We start from the raw sequence: 22,178 nt of genomic DNA on the forward strand, positions 1-22,178 counted from the left end.
TTTATTTATTACTGAAACAATGTGTTTAAAGCTGTGTTAATTAAAATGACTATTTACATAAAAATATTTTATCAAGAAAATAATTATTTTAAATTCTATAATAATTTTTTGATAAAAATACATTTTTTATAAGATATAGTATAAAAACATTTTAATTTACATAAATTCTATATATAATTACACACACACACACACACATATCAATCATGAGAAATATTTATCATATCATGATGAATATTTATTTATTACTGAAACAATGTGTTTACAGCTGTTTTAATCGCTTGAATATAATTAAAATGACTATTTATTTTACATAATAAAAAAAACTATATTTTATCAACAAAATAATTATTTTAAAATATTTTTAATAATTTTAAATAAAAATATACTTTTTATATAAGATATAATAATATAAAACATTTTAATTTAAATACATTTTATATAATTATAATCACACACACACACATATATATAGATATGGTATATATATATATATATATATATATCATAATTAATTTTAAAGTAGTTTGATGAGCAGTTTTCTTTCCATGTGTTGATTTATTTCCTCCCACTGAAATACTTTTTGAAATATTTTTTGAATACCTATTAAATCTTTATGTGATAAACAAACTTTTCCCTTTTTATGTTCAAACTACTTAATATTTCATTCTAGAGAGCGATTTATTGATCAGTTGATCAGTTTTACCTCCGACTCGCTGAATTCATTCGGCTTCATGCGATAAATCTTTGCAATCTGATTTCCAGTGAAGCGCTGTTTGACAAATACAGAACATGTTAAGTAGTAATTAATATTATTTTCATTATAGATATAAATAACCCAGACTTGTCAGGGCTCAACGCACCTCGTACGCTCGTGACCCGGTGATGTCAGCAAGCCTTTGAGCGCCTCCTACTGTCTCCTCCAGATACTGACACTGACCTGACGTGCTGGAGTCCATCCAAACCGGACTGTCCTGCAGCGCAAAACTGTCCTGCAGAACACACACACAACACATATACACACCCAGCGAGACATTCTGTGTTTAAAAGACGTCTAATAGCGTCCAAACACAGACATCCCGGCTAATACAAGGCAAGATTTGGGCTGTTATAGACGTAAACCATCGCCCAAGAATTATGGAAGCTTGTTTCAGCCACAGAATAAAACATTTTAAAAGATAATTGCGACTTTTTATCTCACAATTGTGAGATATAAAGTCATAATTGCGAGATATAAAGTCATAATTGTGAGATATAAAGTCATAATTGCGAGATATAAAGTCAGAATTGTGAGATATAAAGTCTGAATTGTGAGATATAAAGTCATAATTGTGTGAAATAAAGTCATAATTCTGTGTTATAAAGTCATAATTGTGAGATATAGTCATAATTGCGAGATATAAAGTCAGAATTGCGAGATATAAAGTCAGAATTGCGAGATATAAAGTCAGAATTGTGAGATATAAAGTCATAATTGTGATATAAAGTCATAATTGTGAGATTTAAAATCATAATTGCATGAAATAAAGTCATAATTGCGTGAAATAAAGTCAGAATTCTAAGTGAATTCTAAGTGTATTTTTTACTTCAGAATAGTTTATATCTCACAATTCTGACTTTATATCTCCCAATTGCGTATTATAAAGTCATAATTGCAAGATATAAACATGCAAAATCCTGAGAAAAAAAGTCCGAATTTCAAGTATATTTCTTGCAATTGCAACTTTATATCATGCAATTCTGACTTTATAACCTGCAATGTGACTTTATATAACGCAGAATTGCAAGATAAAAAGTCACAATTACCTTTATTTTTTAATTCTGTGGCGGAAACAAGCTTCCATAAAGAATAGACTAGTTATCAATTAGGTAACAAATAAATGAAACGAGTGAAGAAATGAAACCAAACGCCTTCTAATCACTGTTTACTTCGCTTACATGATGGAATATCATTCATCTCACAAGTTATTTTGGCAAAAACGACATGCAACCAAATTCAAGGTTATTTTGTCTAGGAGTGAGTTACTCATAGCCGGACTCTAGCGGGTCTATAGTTCACCGAGACGGGTAATGACGGCTATATACTACTATACACACAAGCTCTAAATAAGCAATGCCACTATAAAACACTTCATATTTGTGTGGATTGAGGGAGTTTTATTCTCCCACTTCAACATGCAATGTGAGATTTTATACAAAACAAACACACATTTGATCTGTGCTCAACATCTGGCGTGTGCATCAGCTCTTGTGTCATCATCAGGTGAAGCATTAACCATGAACGCTGGACGTTAGACGTTAGACCCCAAACACAGTCTGAGTGTGAGGACAGTGAGGAGAACCGCAGTTATCTGTGTCACTGAGATCCTCAGGGAAACTGCTGTATCATGTACTGATGTCCGTCACCTGTAAAAGGACGTGTAAATGTTTCCGCGGGTCCAGATGATTGAGGGTTTGTCTCGCGCCCGTCCTCCAGAACACACTGCCATGTTGCTGGAACAGAGATTAAATACATGAGATTAAGCATCAGTCCGAACATGCAGTAACATCCAGGCCTGAACTGAATCTGCATCAACAGGAAAACACAGAAAATACAGCAAAAATAATTAATTATGGTATATATATATATTCTGTAAAACATTTAATGCAGGATCCGTTTTCAGTATTACTGCATATGATCACGAAAACAATAACTAAATGTGACATTTATTATAATGGATTTATGTGAAGATTGTTTTAAGTTCACTTAAATTAAAAGTTGTTATATATTTTTAAAGCCTAATAAATGTGACAAATTAATGCTTTCAATTATACTGTACTGTTGAACAATTACATTTCTACATTCATTTGGAGATTCCCTGTGATTTTGTGCATTTCAATATATAAAAAAAATTAATTTTAGGAGTGAAAAAATACTTCAGCTGAAAATAAACAGCTCAACATTTTTATATATTTACACTGAAACATTATACACTGAAAATTCACATTTAAAAAATACTGATCATCCTTATGATGGACGATTCATTTCACATAATATATTGTATATTATACTACATAAACAACCCATTAAAAGTCACCTGTCCACTGCCTGAGACGGCCTTCACTCGAGAGAAGTCAAACCCAGCGCTCCTCATCTTCTCCAGGAGAACGTCAAGCGCCTGCAGTCCGAACACACAAACAGCACAACACGACACAACACACACACACACACACACACAACACAACACAACACTGTAGGTTAGACATGTTTTCATGTACAGTATATCTGCAGGTGTTAAAGGGTCGTCTGCTGTACCTTCACCCACATGAGCGCTGGAGACGTGACCGTCAGCTGGTCTGAGTGGATGTGGACTCCTCCATGAGTCCTGCACACACACACACACACACACACACACACACACACACACACACACACACACACACACACACACACACACACACACGGAAAAGTCAGAATTCTGAGGAAAACTACTGTGTTACTGGTCTGGACACAAAAAGCATTTCAGGAAATATTCAAATTGTGAGTTCCAGGCCTGTAAAATGAATAGACATTGACATGTATAGCAAATATATATTTTTGTAGTTATGCTTATCTCTAAAATAAATTATTGCTTAGAAATTGTTCTTTATGAGTAATTAATAATAATTCCTTATCCAGTAATCGTGGAGCAAAAGAGTATAGGAACCGAACCATGTACAACAGAAATATGATATATAAAGTATAATAAGCAGCAATTTGACATCTGAGTGAATATGATACCTGAACTCCGGCAGCTCGCTGTCAAACTGAACACTGCTCTGGTGAACAACCGCAAGATGTCCATCGATAGCGACCACTTTCAGCTTAAAAGATCAAATCAGGGTTCAAACCCGTCTGCATCAGTTTAAATCAGTTATATTTTAATACAGTTATATTCATTTGGCAGATGATTGAATCAAAGCTATTTTCAGTGCATTTAAGTTATGCATTTTATCATGAAAGTTATGAACCTAAGTTTTATGATGTTATTAATTCATTTGCATGTGTCCACTTGCCCACACCAGGCTCATTTAATAATTTTTATAGTCAAATTCACACTTTCTGAGCACTAGGATATCTCTCATCCTGATCCGTGTGTCAACACACATATTGACAATTCTGAGAGATCAAAGGTCACTGAAAAGCCACTGACTGACCATTAATCTTAATGTTGGTGCACTGATTGCTCACAGAGGCAGATTATACTAAATATGAATGATGATTGTCGGTAGCAGGCTATTTTACAGTAGTCCTATTCCCCACATGTACAATAACTGTAATAATTAGGCACTAACCCTGAATATACCGCTAAATATACATACCCCATGTAGTTCCCTTATATTAACCAGTACTTTCTTAGGTAATACACTGCGAGTACATCATGTACTGTAAAATAAAGTGCAACCTAATTGTCTGAATGTGTTTTGTATGACGAGTACAAAGAAATATCATGGTACAAATTTTTTTTAGGACCAAATTTTTTTTAGTCCCATACTATCACCGTGGTATTTTTTAAAATAACTTTAAGTCCCACGTAAATATCATGGTAAATCACTGTACTATAGTAGCACTACACTACTTTTTGTAAGTGACTTCTCCAGTACAAGACTGACATGTGTATTTATAAACACCCCTCTTCATTAAAAGCGTGTGTGTGTGTGTGTGTGTGTGTGTGTGTGTGTGTGTGTGTGTGTGTGTGTGTGTGTGTGTGTGTGTGTGTGTGTGTGTGTGTGTTTCTACCTGTTGCGTGCTGAAGTCAAACCCAAGAAAACAAGAATCTGCGACCTCAGCCATTCAGATCACAAACATCCCGCCATCGAACGCTACAGTAGCGAAGGCTCACATCATTAATATTCATGAGGACGCTAACGCAAACTTCCTGGAGCGACAGTCATGTGACCTGCTTAATATTCATAAGCTCAACCTTCACCAGGGCTGGATTCGTTCACTCACCCGCAGACTAGAGTTCCACTCACCAATCACGTCGGCGAACTTCATGTAGCCTAATGAATATTCATGACCTCAGCGAGCATGTGATGTTAACAGGTACAGGACACTTAAAGGGACTGCGCATCTCCGAAAAAAACATGTTTTGCAAAGTTTCATTAACTTTAACCTGTAGCCCAAGGCATGTCCGTTGTGTAACGGTTTAGAAATATGTATTTAAAACAGCTAATGTACTAATATATATTTAATATTCAGAAACAGGAAAACTAATTAATGTCTGAGAAAATTCATGGAAGTATATCAGAGGAAGTGAACAGGAGAAAGAGAAGATTAAACATGCACGTGTACATAACTTATTCACACCACAGTCATTTAAGTGTGTGTGAAATAAAGCAGTCACGCAATTTGAGGTGAATTTAAATCACTGAAGTGTTAAATTGTATTTTATCAAAGTTGGATGTTGGATATTGTGTTATGTAAATGTGTATTTTAGTTTAAATGAAGCACATTTCATCTGAGAGAAAGAGAGAATTAAAGGCATTTTCAAACGATAATTTTTTTCTGTGCAATAATATTCATGTCTCAGTTAATTAATAACCATATGGCATACAGTATTATATTATTTCAATATTGCAAGCAATTCACCTAAACAAACAGCAGTAGGCTATTACTACTAGCCAATACACTTCAACTTTAACATAATTACGTGCAAAATAAGTCCACCTCACCCACTGCATCAACAATACTGTGCAAACATGCCGAGGAACGGATGATTAATGAAATTATGAAGTTTAACCGCATAATTTAATTTTTCTAATGTCTTTCTTTTACCTTATTTATTTGTTTCTCACACAGACTTTGCACATCACATGAATATTAATATATGAATATTGCACATGATGCATATCTTAACATTGTCTTCTTTGCAAACAGAACAACCTTGAATTGGTTTGTTTGCACTTCTTGGAGGCAATGCCCACAAAGCACACATCCACACGAGATCTTCTGTTCAGAGGAAAGCCGCATTTATGATCATACTTCGATAAAAGTGTGTGTTATCAGGATGAAGCCGTGCTGTTGCTCATCTCTGATGCGGTCAGATGTGTGGGGAGAGATGAGGACAGACCAGAGCAGTGTTAGGATGGACATCGCACTGTTAAAAGAGCAATACAACTCCATCAGAGACGAGCAGAGACGGCAGACGCATGTGCTGTGCTTCAAAACAGGTACGAACTCATGTTTGGATTTGCACTCAGCTAACTGAGAACGTTATATATATATATATTCAGCATTTTCACTATTATAACCCATGCAAGGGTGGAATAAAACCAAAATGCATGAAGAAAAAAGCATCATGTGACAACTTGCCCTACCCTGATTGTATGTACTCTTGTCCTGCAGTGCAATCTTCTTTATTTACAGTAGCTTTTGTCCTAATGTTTGTCACTGTGGTTTTATTATTTTCATTCATTAGGCTACTCAACATACAAAACCAAAACATACATTTGACCTTAAATACCCAGCGATCAAAATATGTTCTAAGATCGTTTTGGTAACGTTGATATTAAGTTATGAAAATGTTATTTCTGAATGTTCTATTCTTCAATGCAACTCTTTCCAACATTCCATTTCGTGATTTTTGCAAACATTATGGGAACGTTACTTTTGAATGTTCTCTGAATATTATGAAACAAGTAGTAGGCCTAACATTTAATAATAAAATAAAAACGTTCCATTAACAATGTCTATAAATAACGTTTTGAGAGCATTATTAAAGGCCAGATAACTCTGAGAAAAAAAAAGAAAAAAAAAAAAGAAAAAACCGCTTTAATAACATAACTGGAAGAACGTTTGTTTGTAACACTGAGAGAATCTTGCCAGAGCATTCTGAGAACGTTCCATGTTAGGGAAGTCTTACAAAACATGATTTAGGCCTACATTTATTCCATTCAACCTCTTAACTTTCCCTCGCGGGAAGCCCTAAAATTATACTTTAAAAAAAGTTGTCCAAAAAGCTTATTTTATTTCATTTTGATCATATTTATTCTATTTTTTTTTTTTAATCTTTTTTGGAGATTTTTTGTTATTCTATTTAACATGAAATTACTAGATTTAAGCACATTCCTCACATTCTTTCAACCATTCGTTCAAAATAACTCTCAATTTCATCCCTAAACTATTTAATTCAGCTATAAATATCTTACATTGGGTGTCTTTGCTGACCTCTTGTGGGTTAAAAATAATATAACATGATATGTCACGACTGTAGCCACTAGATGGCGTTATAGCTGTATATGCAGCAAATGAGTTGAGTTTGGGCATTTTTAGCTTGAATTTTGAGCATTTTTAGGTTTTTCTAAATATAGCCTACTGAACTATTCCTCGCATTACATTTATTCCTAAGGAGGTCAAATTGACCCGCAAGGAAAGGATTTGTTACCTTTTTTAAAAATTGAAGTCCTAAAGGTCTTGGACCACTCTGATAAACACAATTTTTTTTTTTTTTTTAATCTTCAAAATTTATTTCCGGGTCAAAATGACCCGAGGGAAGAATGATGATCATGTGATGTTGTATTTAATGATGCTCAAATGCTCTTCTTGTGTTCATCTACAGCACAATACAGTGAAGAGATAAATGGTGAACATCCCGTGTTCCAGGTCAAGCGTTCTTCAACACAAGCACAGGTCAGCGAGTTTGCAGTGGGTTGCGCTGGCGGTCAGTGGCGCACACATCTGGACGCTCACCGTCTCACACACACCACATCTGGATCTGAACACAGCGGTCACGTGTCTTCTGAAGAAGCCTCCAGCGCGAGCTCAGACTCGGAACGGCTCTCGGACTCTCTCGATCTGAAGATGAAGAACGGCAGTGTTCTGAACTCCAGGAAGTGTTCTGCTCCAGCGGTCCTGTCCCGTCAGATGAGCTTCGGGAGTTATCGCTCCACTCCTGCGGGATCCAGACTCCAGCCGTTCCCGCAGAGGAAGAGCCTGAGGAAGTCCGAGACCGCCAGGAGACTCGGCCTGTACGCGTCACTTTAACCAGGACACACCGTGACTGACACTAACCGGCAGGGAACGGTCTCAGAATGTAATGCACAGTAACGATAAAGGTGCACTGTGTAATATACACGGGTTTCTGTGCAACGTCATCACGTAGATGCGCGCGCATCTAAGAGGCAGAAAGCAACACTCTTTACGGCTATATCTAGCAGAAGCAGAGATGACGCGGAGCTGTTGTGCTGTAAACTAACCTAAATGCATAGGGTATGTCATGTTTTTATGATTCGCAAACTTAGTTGGACAATTTCATACTAGTCAACTAACTAACGTTTTACATAATGTTATATTAATATGCAAATGAAACACAAGCAAACAGATCCAACTCTGAAATTGCAGTTTATTATTGAGTCAACAAGAATTTACAAACAATGCGAAATCTACGTTAATTACAATGTTCTTTTACAGAACTCGGCATAACATATAGCGGTCTTGCCTCTAGGATGCGCGCGCATCCGGTATTGTTTGTATACAAGAAACCTGTATATAGGAGGATCTGTTGACAGAAATGCAATATCATATTCATAACTATGTTTTCAGTGGTGTATAAAGACCTTACACAATGAACCGTTATGTTTTTATAGCTTAGAATGAGCTTTTTTTTTTTTAAGACAATAAACATAACATACAACAACAATATGACATCCAAAAAGATAACACTAAACAGTATTAATTATACAATCAGTGAATAAGAGAAAAAAAGAATAAGGGCTATCTATTGTGCAAATAATATTAATAATTTAAGATAAACATTAGAAACCAGTAATTTATACTACTTAAAGAAAGAAACAGCATATATAAATTCACTTTTATGTAGAATGAGCATTTCTATCCACACACACCGCGGGTCTCCTTACATCGATGTTTCTACGGTGGCCCTGAGCGGACAAACGCGTTTCGTCACTATGTTGTTCTTCATGCACAGAAGCTGCTAAAGATAGCGAATAAAACACTGACACACATGATGAACAAGTAACAATAACATATCGTTTTACTGAATAATTAAGTTAACATATTTTCTTAATGTATCTTTGTATAGAAACCTCATTGATTAACTGGCTACTCTCTCTGCTGTCTCAGACGACGACATCACTTCCTGTCGGCCACCGTAACTTCTGTTGGGTGCAATTCGCAACCTCACCACTAGATGCCGCTAAAATCACACTGCACCTTTAATAGAACATTCGTTCAAAGTTTTCTAGTCTCTAAATGCTCTCAAAATCTCATAATTCATGGAACTGTTCTGAAACGTTTTAGTTTGTTTGACATTTCTAAATGTTTCTTGTTTCGGAACGCTCAGAAAATCTTAAAAAGTAACATTTTAACGTTCAGAGAACATTTAGAAATAACGTTAACTTAATGGGAACATTCTTAGAACATGATTTTGGCAACATGTGCAGTAAGCATTTCATACTTTTCTTTTTTTTATGTACCAGTAGTATTCTGACAGAAATGAGCTGACAACATAAATAGTGGATATTTCTTATTGCTTTATTGATATTCATCCAGCATGAAGAAAGCTCATGTGCACTTGACATATTGATATTGAGATACATTGGTTTATAATACATTAACATTATATTACAGGAGTCAAGTAATTGAATGATTAGAGACACCAGATGCATTTGCATCATATTACTTATGTTTCCTTTGCATAGTTTGCACAATCAATAGGTTAATTGTCTAATCAATGTTTGATCACTGTAAAAAATTGTAAATAAAACAACAATATTTCAGTCTTTCTACTTCATCATTTCATGTTTAATTCAGTGTGTCACCTCATATTCTTTGTAACTATTTGTGAAAATTGTTTGCAAAGTAAGTTTCAGTGTAAACATTGATGATTTAAAAAATATCTATCTAATTATACATTAGCATTTATACATTATGATTTACAATAATCAAATTAATCATTACAAATATTATATTTTTATTATTAGAACAAAGTATACAACAGTATGCAAACATTTAAAAAATATTCACACACACACACACACACACACACACACACACACACACACACACACACACACACACACACACACACACACACACACACACACACACACACACACACACACACACACACACACACACACTAATTATTCATTAAATAAAAAGCTCTATATTAATGACATATAATACATATAAACTGTTTATTTGCTTTTTTATTGACAATGTTCTCCAAACCGTTGCTGTAACGAATGAAATCAATGCATTTTTATCTGGATATATGACAAATTACTCAATTTAGTCATGTGAACTATCAGGAACAAGCACTTGCATTTCCTCCTTTACGAGTGGCTTTAGATAAAACTGTGTTCTAAATACATCAGAATAAGAAATTATTACCATTATTATAAACATAAATGGAAAAACAATGAAAAAAAAAGAGAAACTGTTCATCCCTCGTCCAGCAGGAGGTGCTAAAAACAAACAAAAACAAAAATCTGATGACGTGACCGGAAATGACTGAGAACCAGGAAGAAAACAACAACAACATCACGTGTGCGCAGCGCAGCAGAGAAGGTGAGACGTCCTCAACATCTCGACAACAACCGAGATATTTAATCACATTAACAACACATTTACATACATAAAGAAGTATATCATCTATATAAACCGTCGAAATGTGTCTAATCGCTGATGATATTTTAAGCGTATATTCTGGATTTCTAGGGGATTTCCATCCATTCAAGAGCTGCTGGTTTCAGTTTCAGTTCCAGACGCGTTTGATTCCGATCCTCATCCTCCTCCTCCTCATCCTCCTCATCATCTCTGCTGGTGTGTAGCGATGGATGAGCAGCACATCCAGGCCCGGCTGATCGCTCTCCTCCGGCAGGACAACATCCGTCTGTGGCTCGAGCCCTACACGACCGACACCGGAGACCCGGAGCTCCACAACATACAGGTGTGTGTGTGTGTGTGTGTGTGTGTGTGTGTGTTCTGTGTTCTCTCTCTCTCTCTCTCTCTCTCTCTCTCTCTGTGTGTGTGTGTGTGTGTGTGTGTTCTGTGTTCTCTCTCTCTCTCTCTCTCTCTCTCTCTCTCTCTCTCTCTCTCTCTCTCTCTCTCTCTCTCTCTCTCTCTCTCTCTGTGTGTGTGTGTGTGTGTGTGTGTGAAACACTTGTTCGATCACCTGGTTCTCCTGCTAACTGCTTCACTCATGTCTTCTGTTCAGGAACTGGTGTGAGTGAGTGACTGAGTGTGTGTGTCTGTGTGTGTGTGTGTGTGTGTGTGTGTGTGTGTGTGTGTGTGTGTGTGTGTGTGTGAAACACCTGTTCGATCACCTGTTTCTCCTGCTAACTGCTTCACTCATGTCTTCTGTTCAGGAACTAGTGAGTGAGTGAGTGACTGAGTGTGTGTGTCTGTGTGTGTGTGTGTGTGTGTGTGTGTGTGTGTTTGTGTGTGTAAAACACCTGTTCGATCACCTGTTTCTCCTGCTAACTGCTTCACTCATGTCTTCTGTTCAGGAACTGGTGTGAGTGTGAGTGTGTGTGTGTGTGTGTGTGTGTGTGTGTGTGTGTGTGTGTGTGTGTGTGTGTGTGTGAAACACCTGTTCGATGACCTGTTTCTCCTGCTGACTGATTTACTCGTGTCTTCACTCGTGTCTTCTGCTCAGGAACTGGAGCTGGTGTGTGTGTGTGTGTGTGTGTGTGTGTTTAACTGCTTCACTCGTGTCTTCTGCTCAGGAACTGGCTGTGAAGTACGCTCCTGTCACCGGCTTCCCTGTGCAGGATGTGATGTCAACGCTGGAGATCATCAGATCAGACTCCAGCAGGAAAGATGAAGGGAATAAAGAGTTTAAAGAGACGTCAGTGGCTTCGCTTGAGCTCCACCTGCCCAGAGACGGAGAGGTGCGGGATCATGCTTTCACATTCACTCTCACTCAACCGTTTACTGATCTAACTCTGCGTTTGTTGTTTCCTTCAAGAAAAAGAAAAGGAAAGAACATTTAAAAACCAAACTGGACATCACCACACAAGAGCTGAAGCAGCGGTGAGTCCAGACATGTGACAATACAGACTCTCTCAAAGCAGCTTCACAGAGACGAACAGGGAAATAACAGAATAAATGAAACAAAGTCAGTTCTGATGTAAAGGTTAGTGTTGATTCAGTTCAGTTCAATAACACTGAAGTTAATCAATTATGAAACAAGATCAGATCAGTTCAGTTCTATTAGCAGCTCTACAGAAGACCATAGTGTCCGTTCAGGGTTGATTCGATTCAGTTCAATAACACTGAAGTTAATCAATTATGAAACAAGATCAGTGCAGACAATATTCAGTTCAGTTCATAACAGAGTCAGTGTTGCAAAATGAATCATTTATGAAGTGAAAATGTTGATTTCTTGGTGAATCATTTCTGAAGTGATTCACTCATTTAAACGGTTCGATCTCATCCTCTGAATCCTGTGTGTGATTATAATCTTCTTCTGCTTCTTTTTAAGGATAAGCGAGGAGTTTAAATTCAAACACTTCAATCTGATCTTGAGTGGGAAGAAGCTGTCTCCAGGTAACCGACTGACGCCCGTTAATGAAGATGCATTCATACACGCATTAACCAGCGCATGTTGTAAGACGAGCCGTGTGTGTGTGTGTGTGTGTTTAAGGGATGAGGCTGGATGAGCAGAACGTGAAGAACAACAGTAAGGTCATGGTGCTGAACGTGACGTCGGATGAGGTGAAGAACGTGATGCTGGAGGAAGAGGAGAAGAAGCGCAGTCAGGATGAAGGAGTGCAGAGGACACAGAAGGGCTTCCAGATCCTGTCGGAGAGAGGTGAACAACATCTCACGTCCTACACACATTCACACGCATGTTTACACCAGATCCAGATCCAAAATACAACACATAATATAACATAATAACTAATACCTTCATCAGAATGTGTAAATTGACACACTTACGTAGAAACTAATGTGTGTGTGAGTACTTTTTATACTACTGGTGAAACTGGAAAAATTAGAATATGGTGCAAAAGTTCATTTATTTCAGTAATTCAACTTAAAAGGTGAAACTAATATATTATATAGACTCATTACATGCAAAGTGAGATATTTCAAGCCTTTATTTGTTATAATTGTGATGATTATGGCTTACAGTTATGAAAACCTTTTCACAATATTCTAATTTTGAATTTGGGGTTTTCATAAGCTGTAAGCCATAATCATCAAAATATTAACAAATAAAGGCTTGAAATATCTCACTTTGCATGTAATGAGTCTATATAATATATTAGTTTCACCTTTTAAGTTGAATTACTGAAATAAATGAACTTTTGCACCATATTCTAATTTTTGGTGTTTCACCTGTATATATAATATGTAATTTTTTAAAATAAATATTTTTAAATGCATAAATAATTATGTACCGGTAAATTTTTTTTTGTGTCAATTATACATGTTACATATATGTTATATACATATATACCGGTACATATATAAAATATCTAAACATTTTAATAAATATATAAATAAAATTTCTTCTTTAGCTTGCACACACATTTTTATGTTAGATGCAATTAACCGTGTTTGATCGATTTGAGAGCACTAATATAAATATATGGTAACACTTTACAATAAGGTTCATTAGTAAATGTATTAAAACATGAACTAACAATGAGCAATACATTTGTTGCTGTATTTGTTAATCTTTGTTAACGTTAGTTAATAGAAATAAAGCTGTTCATTGTTAGTTCATGTTAGTTCACAGCGCATGAACTAATGTGCACAAGATTTTAATAAAGTATTAGTAAATGTTGAAATAAAGATTAATAAATGCTGTATACGTGCAATTCATTATTAGTTCATGTTAACTAATGTAGTTAACTAACAAACCTTATTGTAAAGTGTTACCAAATATATATATATACAGTATATGATGTTCTTGGTCAATAATAAATTATTTGAATAATAATACTAGTCAATAATAAATAATTTCCACTTCTGTATCGCTCAGATGGGAGTGAGGATCCAACCAATACCCCGTTTTTAGAGATCGCAGATCAGAAAGGAAATCCTCTCCAGATCCCGAACGACGAGAGGAAGGTGATCCTGCCGTCTTCATGTTACTGTGTCCATCCATGTCCCAAATATCACTCTAATAATAAATGTGTCATCCAGCCTTCTGAAACTCACAGATGAAATCAAACGAATGCCTGCATGAGTTTACAATCCTTCAATAGATTGGTTTTAAAGTGATCAGTGATTTTCTGACTCTTTTTTTTTCCTCGTCAATCATTGGTTTAGGTCTAGCACATCATTATGAGTGTGTGTTCAGACAGATGCATTAATATCCCATGTCTTGAATTCCTCTGCTGACCTCAGGCTCTGATCCTGGCGATGGGTTTCCACGAGAAAGGCCGATCTCTGATGAAGAAGAGAGATCACAGCGCTGCTCTGTGTCATCTACTCCTCGCGGACGAACAGTTCAAGTACGACTTCATCATCACTTTACATTAATCATCATATCAATAATACATCACTTCATGACAACACAGAGCAAAATATCATCTTTGCAGTGTATAAATGCCTGCATATATGCAAAAAGGCAAAGACCGGTAATAATACAATCAACAATGGTTGAAAAAAAGACCAATTATTGTTTAGTATGCAGATATTACAATGACCCCGACGTTCTGACAGTGTGGATAAAGTGGGAGATTTTCAAGCTGTAATTTTGCAAGTATAAAGCAGGGTTATTATCGTTAACTAAAACTAACATTCTGTTAATTGAATTAAAATAAAATATACATATTAGTTGAAAAACTTAAATTAAACTAGAATTAGAAACGTTGCTTTGGTGATAAGCTGAAATAAGTTTAAGTTGAAGCACTAAAGTTATTGACAGAAAACTAAACCTTAATAGCAATCAATATATATTTTTTAAACTAATAAAATGACAAAAGCACAATTAAATGAACTGAAATTAACATGACAACTAAAAATATAAAAATAAAAGCTAATTCAAAAATATTAATAAAAGAAAAATGAAAACTAAAATAACACTGGAATAAAGCTTCTTTCAAGTACAATACACCGCTGTCCTGCAAACTCTACAGTTATGATCTCTTATGTTTATCATTATGTAAATAAATGCATAAAAAAAATACAAGTTATAGTTCAGTACTACAATGACATCAGCACCGTTATTCTGACATTTAACATTCTGACATTGTGAGACATTTTGTAAGGCATTTATTAACACTTGATGAATTTTAATATTGCGCTGTCATGCGAACTGTGGAATTATTCTTTATATTATATTTATCATGAAAAAACAAACAATAATACCGGTAGTTCAGTATGCAAATATTAGAATGACATCAGCGCTGTTAAATTTTGATGTTAAACATTCTGTAAAATCTGTAATTTTACAAGTATAAAGCTTACAAAAGCTATTTTTTTAGGATGTATTCTGTTTGAGGAATTTTAATACGCTGCTCTCATGCAACTCTGATGTTTCTGTTTCTGTGTCTCCAGTAAGTGTAACTCTGCGCTGCTGAACACGGTGGATAACTACGCCGTCCTGCAGCTGGATGTGGTGTGGTGTTTCCAGGCTCTGGAGCAGCTGGACTGCCTGAACGACGCCAGACAGAGACTGTCCCGGGCCGAGGAGTGTTTCCAGCGGTGTTACGGAGAACAGCAGAGCCGGCTGAGGCTCATCAAGGTCTGCGAGCCAATCAACACGTCTTCATCAGGGATGCAGAGAGACCACACATATATATTTATTCTTTTCTTATTTTAAATTAGTTTTTTGTATAATTGTCTTATTATTAAACTTTTTAATTAAATTCAATAATTTTATGAATCTGAATGAACTAAAATTCAAGCCAATAAAATAAAATAACCAGACTTTTATTTCAAGTAACACAAAAATTGGACAGAAAATAGGCCTATATTAAAATAATATTAAATATCTATGTAATAATATCAATAAATTATTATTTCTTCAGTATACTACAGAATCAGATTTAACAGATTTTTTTTTTTTTGACTAAATAAACTAAAGAAGCATTTTTTCTCATTTGGCCAAAAAACATAAATGCTATTTTCAGCCCGATAATTTTTCGGCAGCTGAAATTTCGGTGCATCCCTATTTTTCACCTCACGTGTGTGTGTGTGTGTGTGCGTTTGTTCACTGCATGATCCGTGTGTGCTCGCAGAGCCACACGTGCTGTTTCTGAGGCTGGTGTGTGTGTGTGTGTTCACTGCAATGTTGTTTTCGTCAACGATGACGATAACGCAATTATTTCGTTGACGCACCTTTTTTTTATGACAATAACGTTACGATGACTAGCTAAAAATGGCTCCAAGGTGACTAAAACATGACGAAACGTTTTCTAGTTTTCGTTAACGAGACGAGATGGAACGAAAATGATTATAAGTCTGACGTTCACAATGCATGTCATTTCTGCCTATAAATACAATAATTTTGACCTCTGTACGATCAATAATTTCAGAATTGCCCGCAAATTAGTTAAAATCTCCCGGAATCTAGATCGAGCGAGCAAGAGCGTGCATGTGTAGCGCGCGCACAGCAGAGAAAGGGAGCGAGAGACCTTGCGTGTGTGTGCTAGTGTGTGTGTGTGTGCCTCACGAAGCGCATGTAAGGACCCAACCAATCGAATTATTCAGAAAGTCTAGTTTATTATGCAAAGGTTTTAAGGTTAACTGTTGTTTTGTGAATTGCAACACTTGCTGCAACCTGTCAAACCTAAGCCCATTTCCAATACTTTTTAACCTAAATTAATTTAAGACTTTTTTTTTTTTTTTTTTTTACTAAAATTGACTAAAACCTTTTTGTGTTTTCGTCGACTAAAACTATCAAGTTTATAAGTGACTAAAATGTGACTAAAACTAAAAAGCATTTTCGTCAAAAAGACTAAGACTAAAACTAAAAGGGCTGCCAAAAACAACACTGGTTCACTGCATGATCTGTGTGTTTCTGTCTCGCAGGGCCAGACTGGAGGAGAAGACGTGCTGTTTCTGAGGCTGTATCTTCTTCAGAGTGTGCTGGCGTACCACGACGGAAACAAGAACCAAGCCTCGTACAAGCTCAAAGAAGTAAATGTCTCCATTATTGTGTCTATTTACCTCTAAAAGAACCGGTACTACTAGCAGTGCAGATTGTGAATCATCCCAGTGATCTAATTGAATCTTTTGATTATTTTGACTGTTCAGTGATTCATTTGGTGACTCTTCCTGTTGGTCACCAGTAGATCGGAACCAGTGGAAGAATTCCGAGTGAATCTTTGAATCATTTGCTCAACTCGTTTGTTTAAAATCACAGATCGAACCCACTCACGTGTATTTTCACATTAATGCTGTAGACGGCGGCAAATATATTTACTTATTATGGGAGTTTATGTTTTTAATTAAATTCCCATCTTTTCTGCGGTGAACTGACTCCATAGATTAAAAAAAAAAAAATTATTAAAAAAAATTTGGAATCAAGGTTTATTGAAAATATTCTGGATTTAAATCAAGCCCTCGTGAACGTCAGAAGATATCCAAGTCATATTTAACTCCAAAATCAATATATAAAATGATAAATAAAAATGCTATGAATACATTTAGCATTGCAACATTTAAATACATGTAATAAACCATATAGAAATCATAAAGGAGTCACTTTTGAAGCATTTTATTCTTGTTACTGTATAACAACAATAAAATGCTTGAAAAGTGACTCATTTGATTCATGTGGATTGTGACTGTTTTGATTCATCTGGAATATGACTCATTTGATTCTTATAGAAAACAACATGTTTAATTTTAATAGAATACGACTCGTTTAATTTGATACAATATGACTTGTCTTGATTTTTATTATATGGCTGGTTTTATTCTAATATATATCTCATTTGTATACTTGGAATATAACTCGTTTGATTCTTAGAATATAACTCATTTGATACTTCTAGAGAGTGATTAGTTTGATTCTTCTAGACCATGAGTCATTTGATTCCTCTTCTTGACCATGACTCGTTTGATTCTTCTTGAGTGTGACTTGTTTGATTCTTCTTTTTGACCATGACTCGTTTGATTCTTCTTGAGTGTGACTCGTTTGATTCTTCTTTTTGACCATGACTCGTTTGATTCTTCTTGAGTGTGACTCGTTTGATTCTTCTCAAGTGTGACTCCTGGTTGTCTCTCTGTGTCGGTCAGGTTGAGCGTCTGTTCGGTCAGTTGTTTCTGGACCCGGGCAAGATCGCACAGCTGGTTGGTTTGGGTTTCTCTGACCAGGACGCTCGTCTGGGTCTCAGAGCCTGTCGTGGAGATTTATCAGAGGCCGTGCTGCACATCACACAGAGGAAGAAGGTTCTGCACTATAAACACGTAGAGCACATGTTCACTCATGAGACCTCAGGTTTAAACATGTGCTGATGTCCATCAGGAGAAGAAGGAGATGAAGGAGAGAGAGCGAGAGAAGAGGAGACGACGTCTGCAGGACATCAACACACTGGTGGAGCTGAACTTCAGTAAGAGAGACGCGGCCCGAGCCCTGCATCAGGCCAGAGGAGACGTGGACAAGGCCTATAACGTGAGCACACACACACACACACACACACACACACACACTCACTCTCACACACACACACACACACACTGGTGGAGCTCAGCTTCAGTAAGAGAGACGCGGCCCGAGCCCTGCATCAGGCCAGAGGAGACGTGGACAAGGCCTATAACGTGAGCACACACACACACGCACACACACACACTCTCATACACGCGGCCCGAGGAGACGTGGACAAGGCCTATTACGTGAGCACACACACACACACACACACACTTTTGCAGATTCTACTGGACGGCGCTGAAGCTCAGACTCACTCACTCACACACACACACACACACACACACACTTCTGCAGATTCTGCTGGACGGCGCTGAAGCTCAGACTCACACACACACACACACACACACACACACACACACACACACACACACACACACACACACACGATTAACGCTGAGATGTTCTTCTGCAGATTCTGCTGGACGGCGCTGAAGCTCAGACTCACTCACTCACACACACACACACACACACACACACACACACACACACACGATTAACGCTGAGATGTTCTTCTGCAGATTCTGCTGGACGGCGCTGAAGCTCAGACTCACTCACTCACACACACACACACACACACACACACACACACACACACTCATGATTAACGCTGAGATGTTCTTCTGCAGATTCTGCTGGACGGCGCTGAAGCTCAGACTCAGAGTTCAGACCGACAGACCAAGCTGGATCAGGTGTGTGTTCCTGTGATTTACATGCAGACTTCAGCTGTAAGATCGTGAGCGTGACGTGTGTGTGTGTGTGTGTGCAGCTGGTGTCGTATGGCTTCCAGCTGGACGTGGCAGACTCAGCGCTGAGGCTCATGGGAGATGATCTGGAGTTGGCCACACAGATGCTGCTGGATCATCAGGGTGTCGTTCCTCCTGATCTCCTGTCTCCGTCTCCTCCGTCCTCTTCCTCAGAGGAACCCAGCACCTCCTCCTCCTCCGACAACACCGGTGAGAGCAGCAGTAAATAGTTGCACGTAGATGCAACTACATTATGAGGACTCTCCATCGGCGTAATGGTTTTTATACTGTACAAACTGTATATTCTCTCCCCTGTCCCTAAACCTGCCCATCACACACACACACACACCTTACACTACACTACACACACACACACACACACACACACACACACACCTTACACTACACTACACACACACACACACACACACACACACACACCTTACACTACACTACACTACACACACACACACACACACACACACACACACACACACACACACACACACACACACACACACACACCTTACACTGCCCCTATCCCTAAACCTGCCCATCACACACACACACACACACACACACACACACCTTACACTGCCCCTATCCCTAAACCTGCCCATCACTCACACACACACCTTACACTGTCCCTATCCCTAAACCTGCCCATCACACACACACACACACACACACACACCTTACACTGCCCCTATCCCTAAACCTGCCCATCACACACACACACACACACACACACCTTACACTGCCCCTATCCCTAAACCTGCCCATCACTCACACACACACCTTACACTGTCCCTATCCCTAAACCTGCCCATCACACACACACACACACACCTTACACTACACACACACACACACCTTACACTACACACACACACACACCTTACACTGCCCCTATCCCTAAACCTGCCCATCACACACACACACACACACAACTTACACTGCCCCTATCCTAAACCTGCCCATCTCACACACACACACACACACACACACACACACACACACACCTTACACTACACACACACACACACCTTACACTACACACACACACACACACCTTACACTGCCCCTATCCTAAACCTGCCCATCTCACACACACACACACACACACACACACACACACACACACACACCTTACACTACACACACACACACACCTTACACTACACACACACACACACCTTACACTACACACACACACACACCTTACACTGTCCCTATCCCTAAACCTGCCCATCACACACACACACACACACCTTACACTACACACACACCTTACACTACACACACACACACACCTTACACTGCCCCTATCCTAAACCTGCCCATCTCACACACACACACACACACACACACACACACACACACACACACACACACACACACACACACCTAACACTGCCTCTATCCTTAAACCTGCCCATCTCACACACACACACACACACACATTAAGATATAAAAAGGACAATAATTTGTATACATGACAATGAATAACATGACATGAATTTTGTTATTAATATTATAAATATGCATATCTGTGTGTGTGCGTGTGCGTGTGTGTGCAGTTTCGGCTTCGAGTCCTCTGGATGAGGAGTTGGTGAACGAGGCTCTGGAGGACATCCCCCGGCACGAGGAAGACTATCTGGACCTCACGCTGGACGAAGAGCAGGAGCTCATGAAGTTCATCAGATCCCGTCTGGACAAGCAGCCCACGTCCTCCGGATGAGGAGAGTCAGCGGATACACCGTTCACACGTTTCTTTCTCCTCCAATCAATGCAGACGGTCATGTTTCACACACACGTGTGTTTGAGTTCCAAACGTCTGATGCTTTTTTTGTTTTCGAATAACATTGAATCTAAAAAGGACCTTAGATTTATTCAATAATAATGTTGATTTCAGTCAAATAATTTTAGTTCCTACAAGATTGATGCCATGTATAAAAAGAAAGAAAGCTTTATTTAAATATCCGGTCAGGAGAACTTTTGTTTGTTTGATGGTGATTTTAGACTCTAATGTCACGATCCTGAATGTACGTGCTTTTAGTTTTCCTCCGTTCTGATTCTTCTGTTCAGGTTCATACGGTTCATCTTCAGAAGATGTCAATAAAGATTCACTCACTGTGAACATTTACTGTGTCTATGGTGTCTCTCATTTTTCATTAGGAAGCTGAATGCTGCTCTATTGATTTCAAATATGTTCAATAAATGTGTTTAATTTACACTGACAATTTTACACTAAAATAATATAACTTGTTCATTTTTTTTTATAACAATTTCTAGTCCCTTATAAGTCACACAGTGATGAGCATCTAATTATACTGTGGTACTTTGACACATATTTTGTGGTTTTATTTATATTACTTTTTATGAGCTCTAATTAAGACAAAATTAAATATTTGTACATGTATACATTTATTTTTCACACTGCAGGACAATTTAAAATGAACCAGTGAAGCCAAATTAAGATTTTAAATTTTTTTTTTTTTAAAAGAAGTCTCTTCTGCTCATTTATTTCATTAAAAATATAGTAAAAATTTAGATTATTACACTTTAAAATGTTTTCTATGTGAATATATAGTAAAGTGTGATTTATTCCTGTGATCAAATCTGAATTTTCAGTGTCACATGATCCTTCAGAAATCAGTATAATATGATGATTTGATGCTCAAGAAACATTTATGATTATTATCAATGTTGAAAAGTTTTGCTGCTTTAACTGTGATAAAAAAAATTGGTAAAAAATTTGGTTTAAATTTTTTCTAATGAATAGAAAGTTCAGAGGAACAGCATTTATTTGAAGTAGAAATCACATAATAAA

At 37.3% G+C, this 22,178-nt stretch overlaps 3 protein-coding genes across 7 annotated transcripts in view; 2 read left to right on the top strand and 1 right to left on the bottom strand.

Moving 5' to 3' along the window:
* The window catches only part of xylb (xylulokinase homolog (H. influenzae)), a 36,370-nt gene extending 31,481 nt beyond the window's left edge, over positions 1 to 4,889 (bottom strand). For 2 of the 3 annotated variants that reach the window (XR_013796345.1, XM_079602036.1), the window contains exons 1-7: positions 4,760 to 4,889; positions 3,761 to 3,843; positions 3,296 to 3,365; positions 3,078 to 3,158; positions 2,407 to 2,493; positions 864 to 992; positions 707 to 772 (exon numbers count right to left, since the gene is read on the bottom strand). Coding sequence is in view for 2 of the 3 variants with exons in the window: in XM_079602036.1 (XP_079458162.1) it covers positions 707 to 772; positions 864 to 992; positions 2,407 to 2,493; positions 3,078 to 3,158; positions 3,296 to 3,365; positions 3,761 to 3,843; positions 4,760 to 4,813 (570 nt within the window). In the remaining variant the exon portion in view is untranslated. The remainder of the gene's footprint in view (positions 1 to 706; positions 773 to 863; positions 993 to 2,406; positions 2,494 to 3,077; positions 3,159 to 3,295; positions 3,366 to 3,760; positions 3,844 to 4,759) is intronic. The other variant, XM_079602037.1, reaches the window with a different exon arrangement.
* Positions 4,890 to 5,946: 1,057 nt separating this feature from the next.
* LOC306992730 (uncharacterized protein) lies at positions 5,947 to 9,762 on the top strand. Its single transcript, XM_079601887.1, has 2 exons — positions 5,947 to 6,192; positions 7,581 to 9,762. The coding sequence occupies exons 1-2, from the start codon at positions 6,030 to 6,032 to the stop codon at positions 8,003 to 8,005; spliced, it is 588 nt and encodes a 195-aa protein (XP_079458013.1). The 5' UTR covers positions 5,947 to 6,029; the 3' UTR covers positions 8,006 to 9,762.
* Positions 9,763 to 10,429: 667 nt separating this feature from the next.
* On the top strand, positions 10,430 to 21,496 carry nub1 (negative regulator of ubiquitin-like proteins 1). Of its 3 annotated transcripts, XM_079602513.1 has the most exons (16): positions 10,431 to 10,552; positions 10,703 to 10,934; positions 11,713 to 11,877; positions 11,955 to 12,019; positions 12,471 to 12,535; positions 12,633 to 12,800; positions 13,980 to 14,068; positions 14,348 to 14,454; positions 15,503 to 15,689; positions 16,979 to 17,086; positions 18,191 to 18,343; positions 18,420 to 18,566; positions 19,121 to 19,148; positions 19,251 to 19,291; positions 19,369 to 19,555; positions 20,926 to 21,496. In XM_079602513.1, exons 2-16 carry the CDS (start codon positions 10,818 to 10,820, stop codon positions 21,084 to 21,086), a joined length of 1,788 nt encoding a protein of 595 aa, XP_079458639.1. In that variant the 5' UTR covers positions 10,431 to 10,552; positions 10,703 to 10,817; the 3' UTR covers positions 21,087 to 21,496. The 3 variants fall into 3 exon arrangements, with proteins under 3 accessions (XP_079458641.1, XP_079458639.1, XP_079458640.1); XM_079602514.1 differs by lacking the exon at positions 19,121 to 19,148 and having other exon boundaries at positions 19,229 to 19,291; XM_079602515.1 differs by lacking the exons at positions 19,121 to 19,148; positions 19,251 to 19,291; positions 19,369 to 19,555; positions 20,926 to 21,496 and adding an exon at positions 18,897 to 19,049 and having other exon boundaries at positions 10,430 to 10,552.
* The last annotated feature ends 682 nt before the right edge of the window (positions 21,497 to 22,178 follow it).

This window comes from Phoxinus phoxinus, assembly GCF_949152265.1.
Source record: "Phoxinus phoxinus genome assembly, chromosome: 24".
NCBI classification, from domain to species: domain Eukaryota; kingdom Metazoa; phylum Chordata; class Actinopteri; order Cypriniformes; family Leuciscidae; genus Phoxinus; species Phoxinus phoxinus.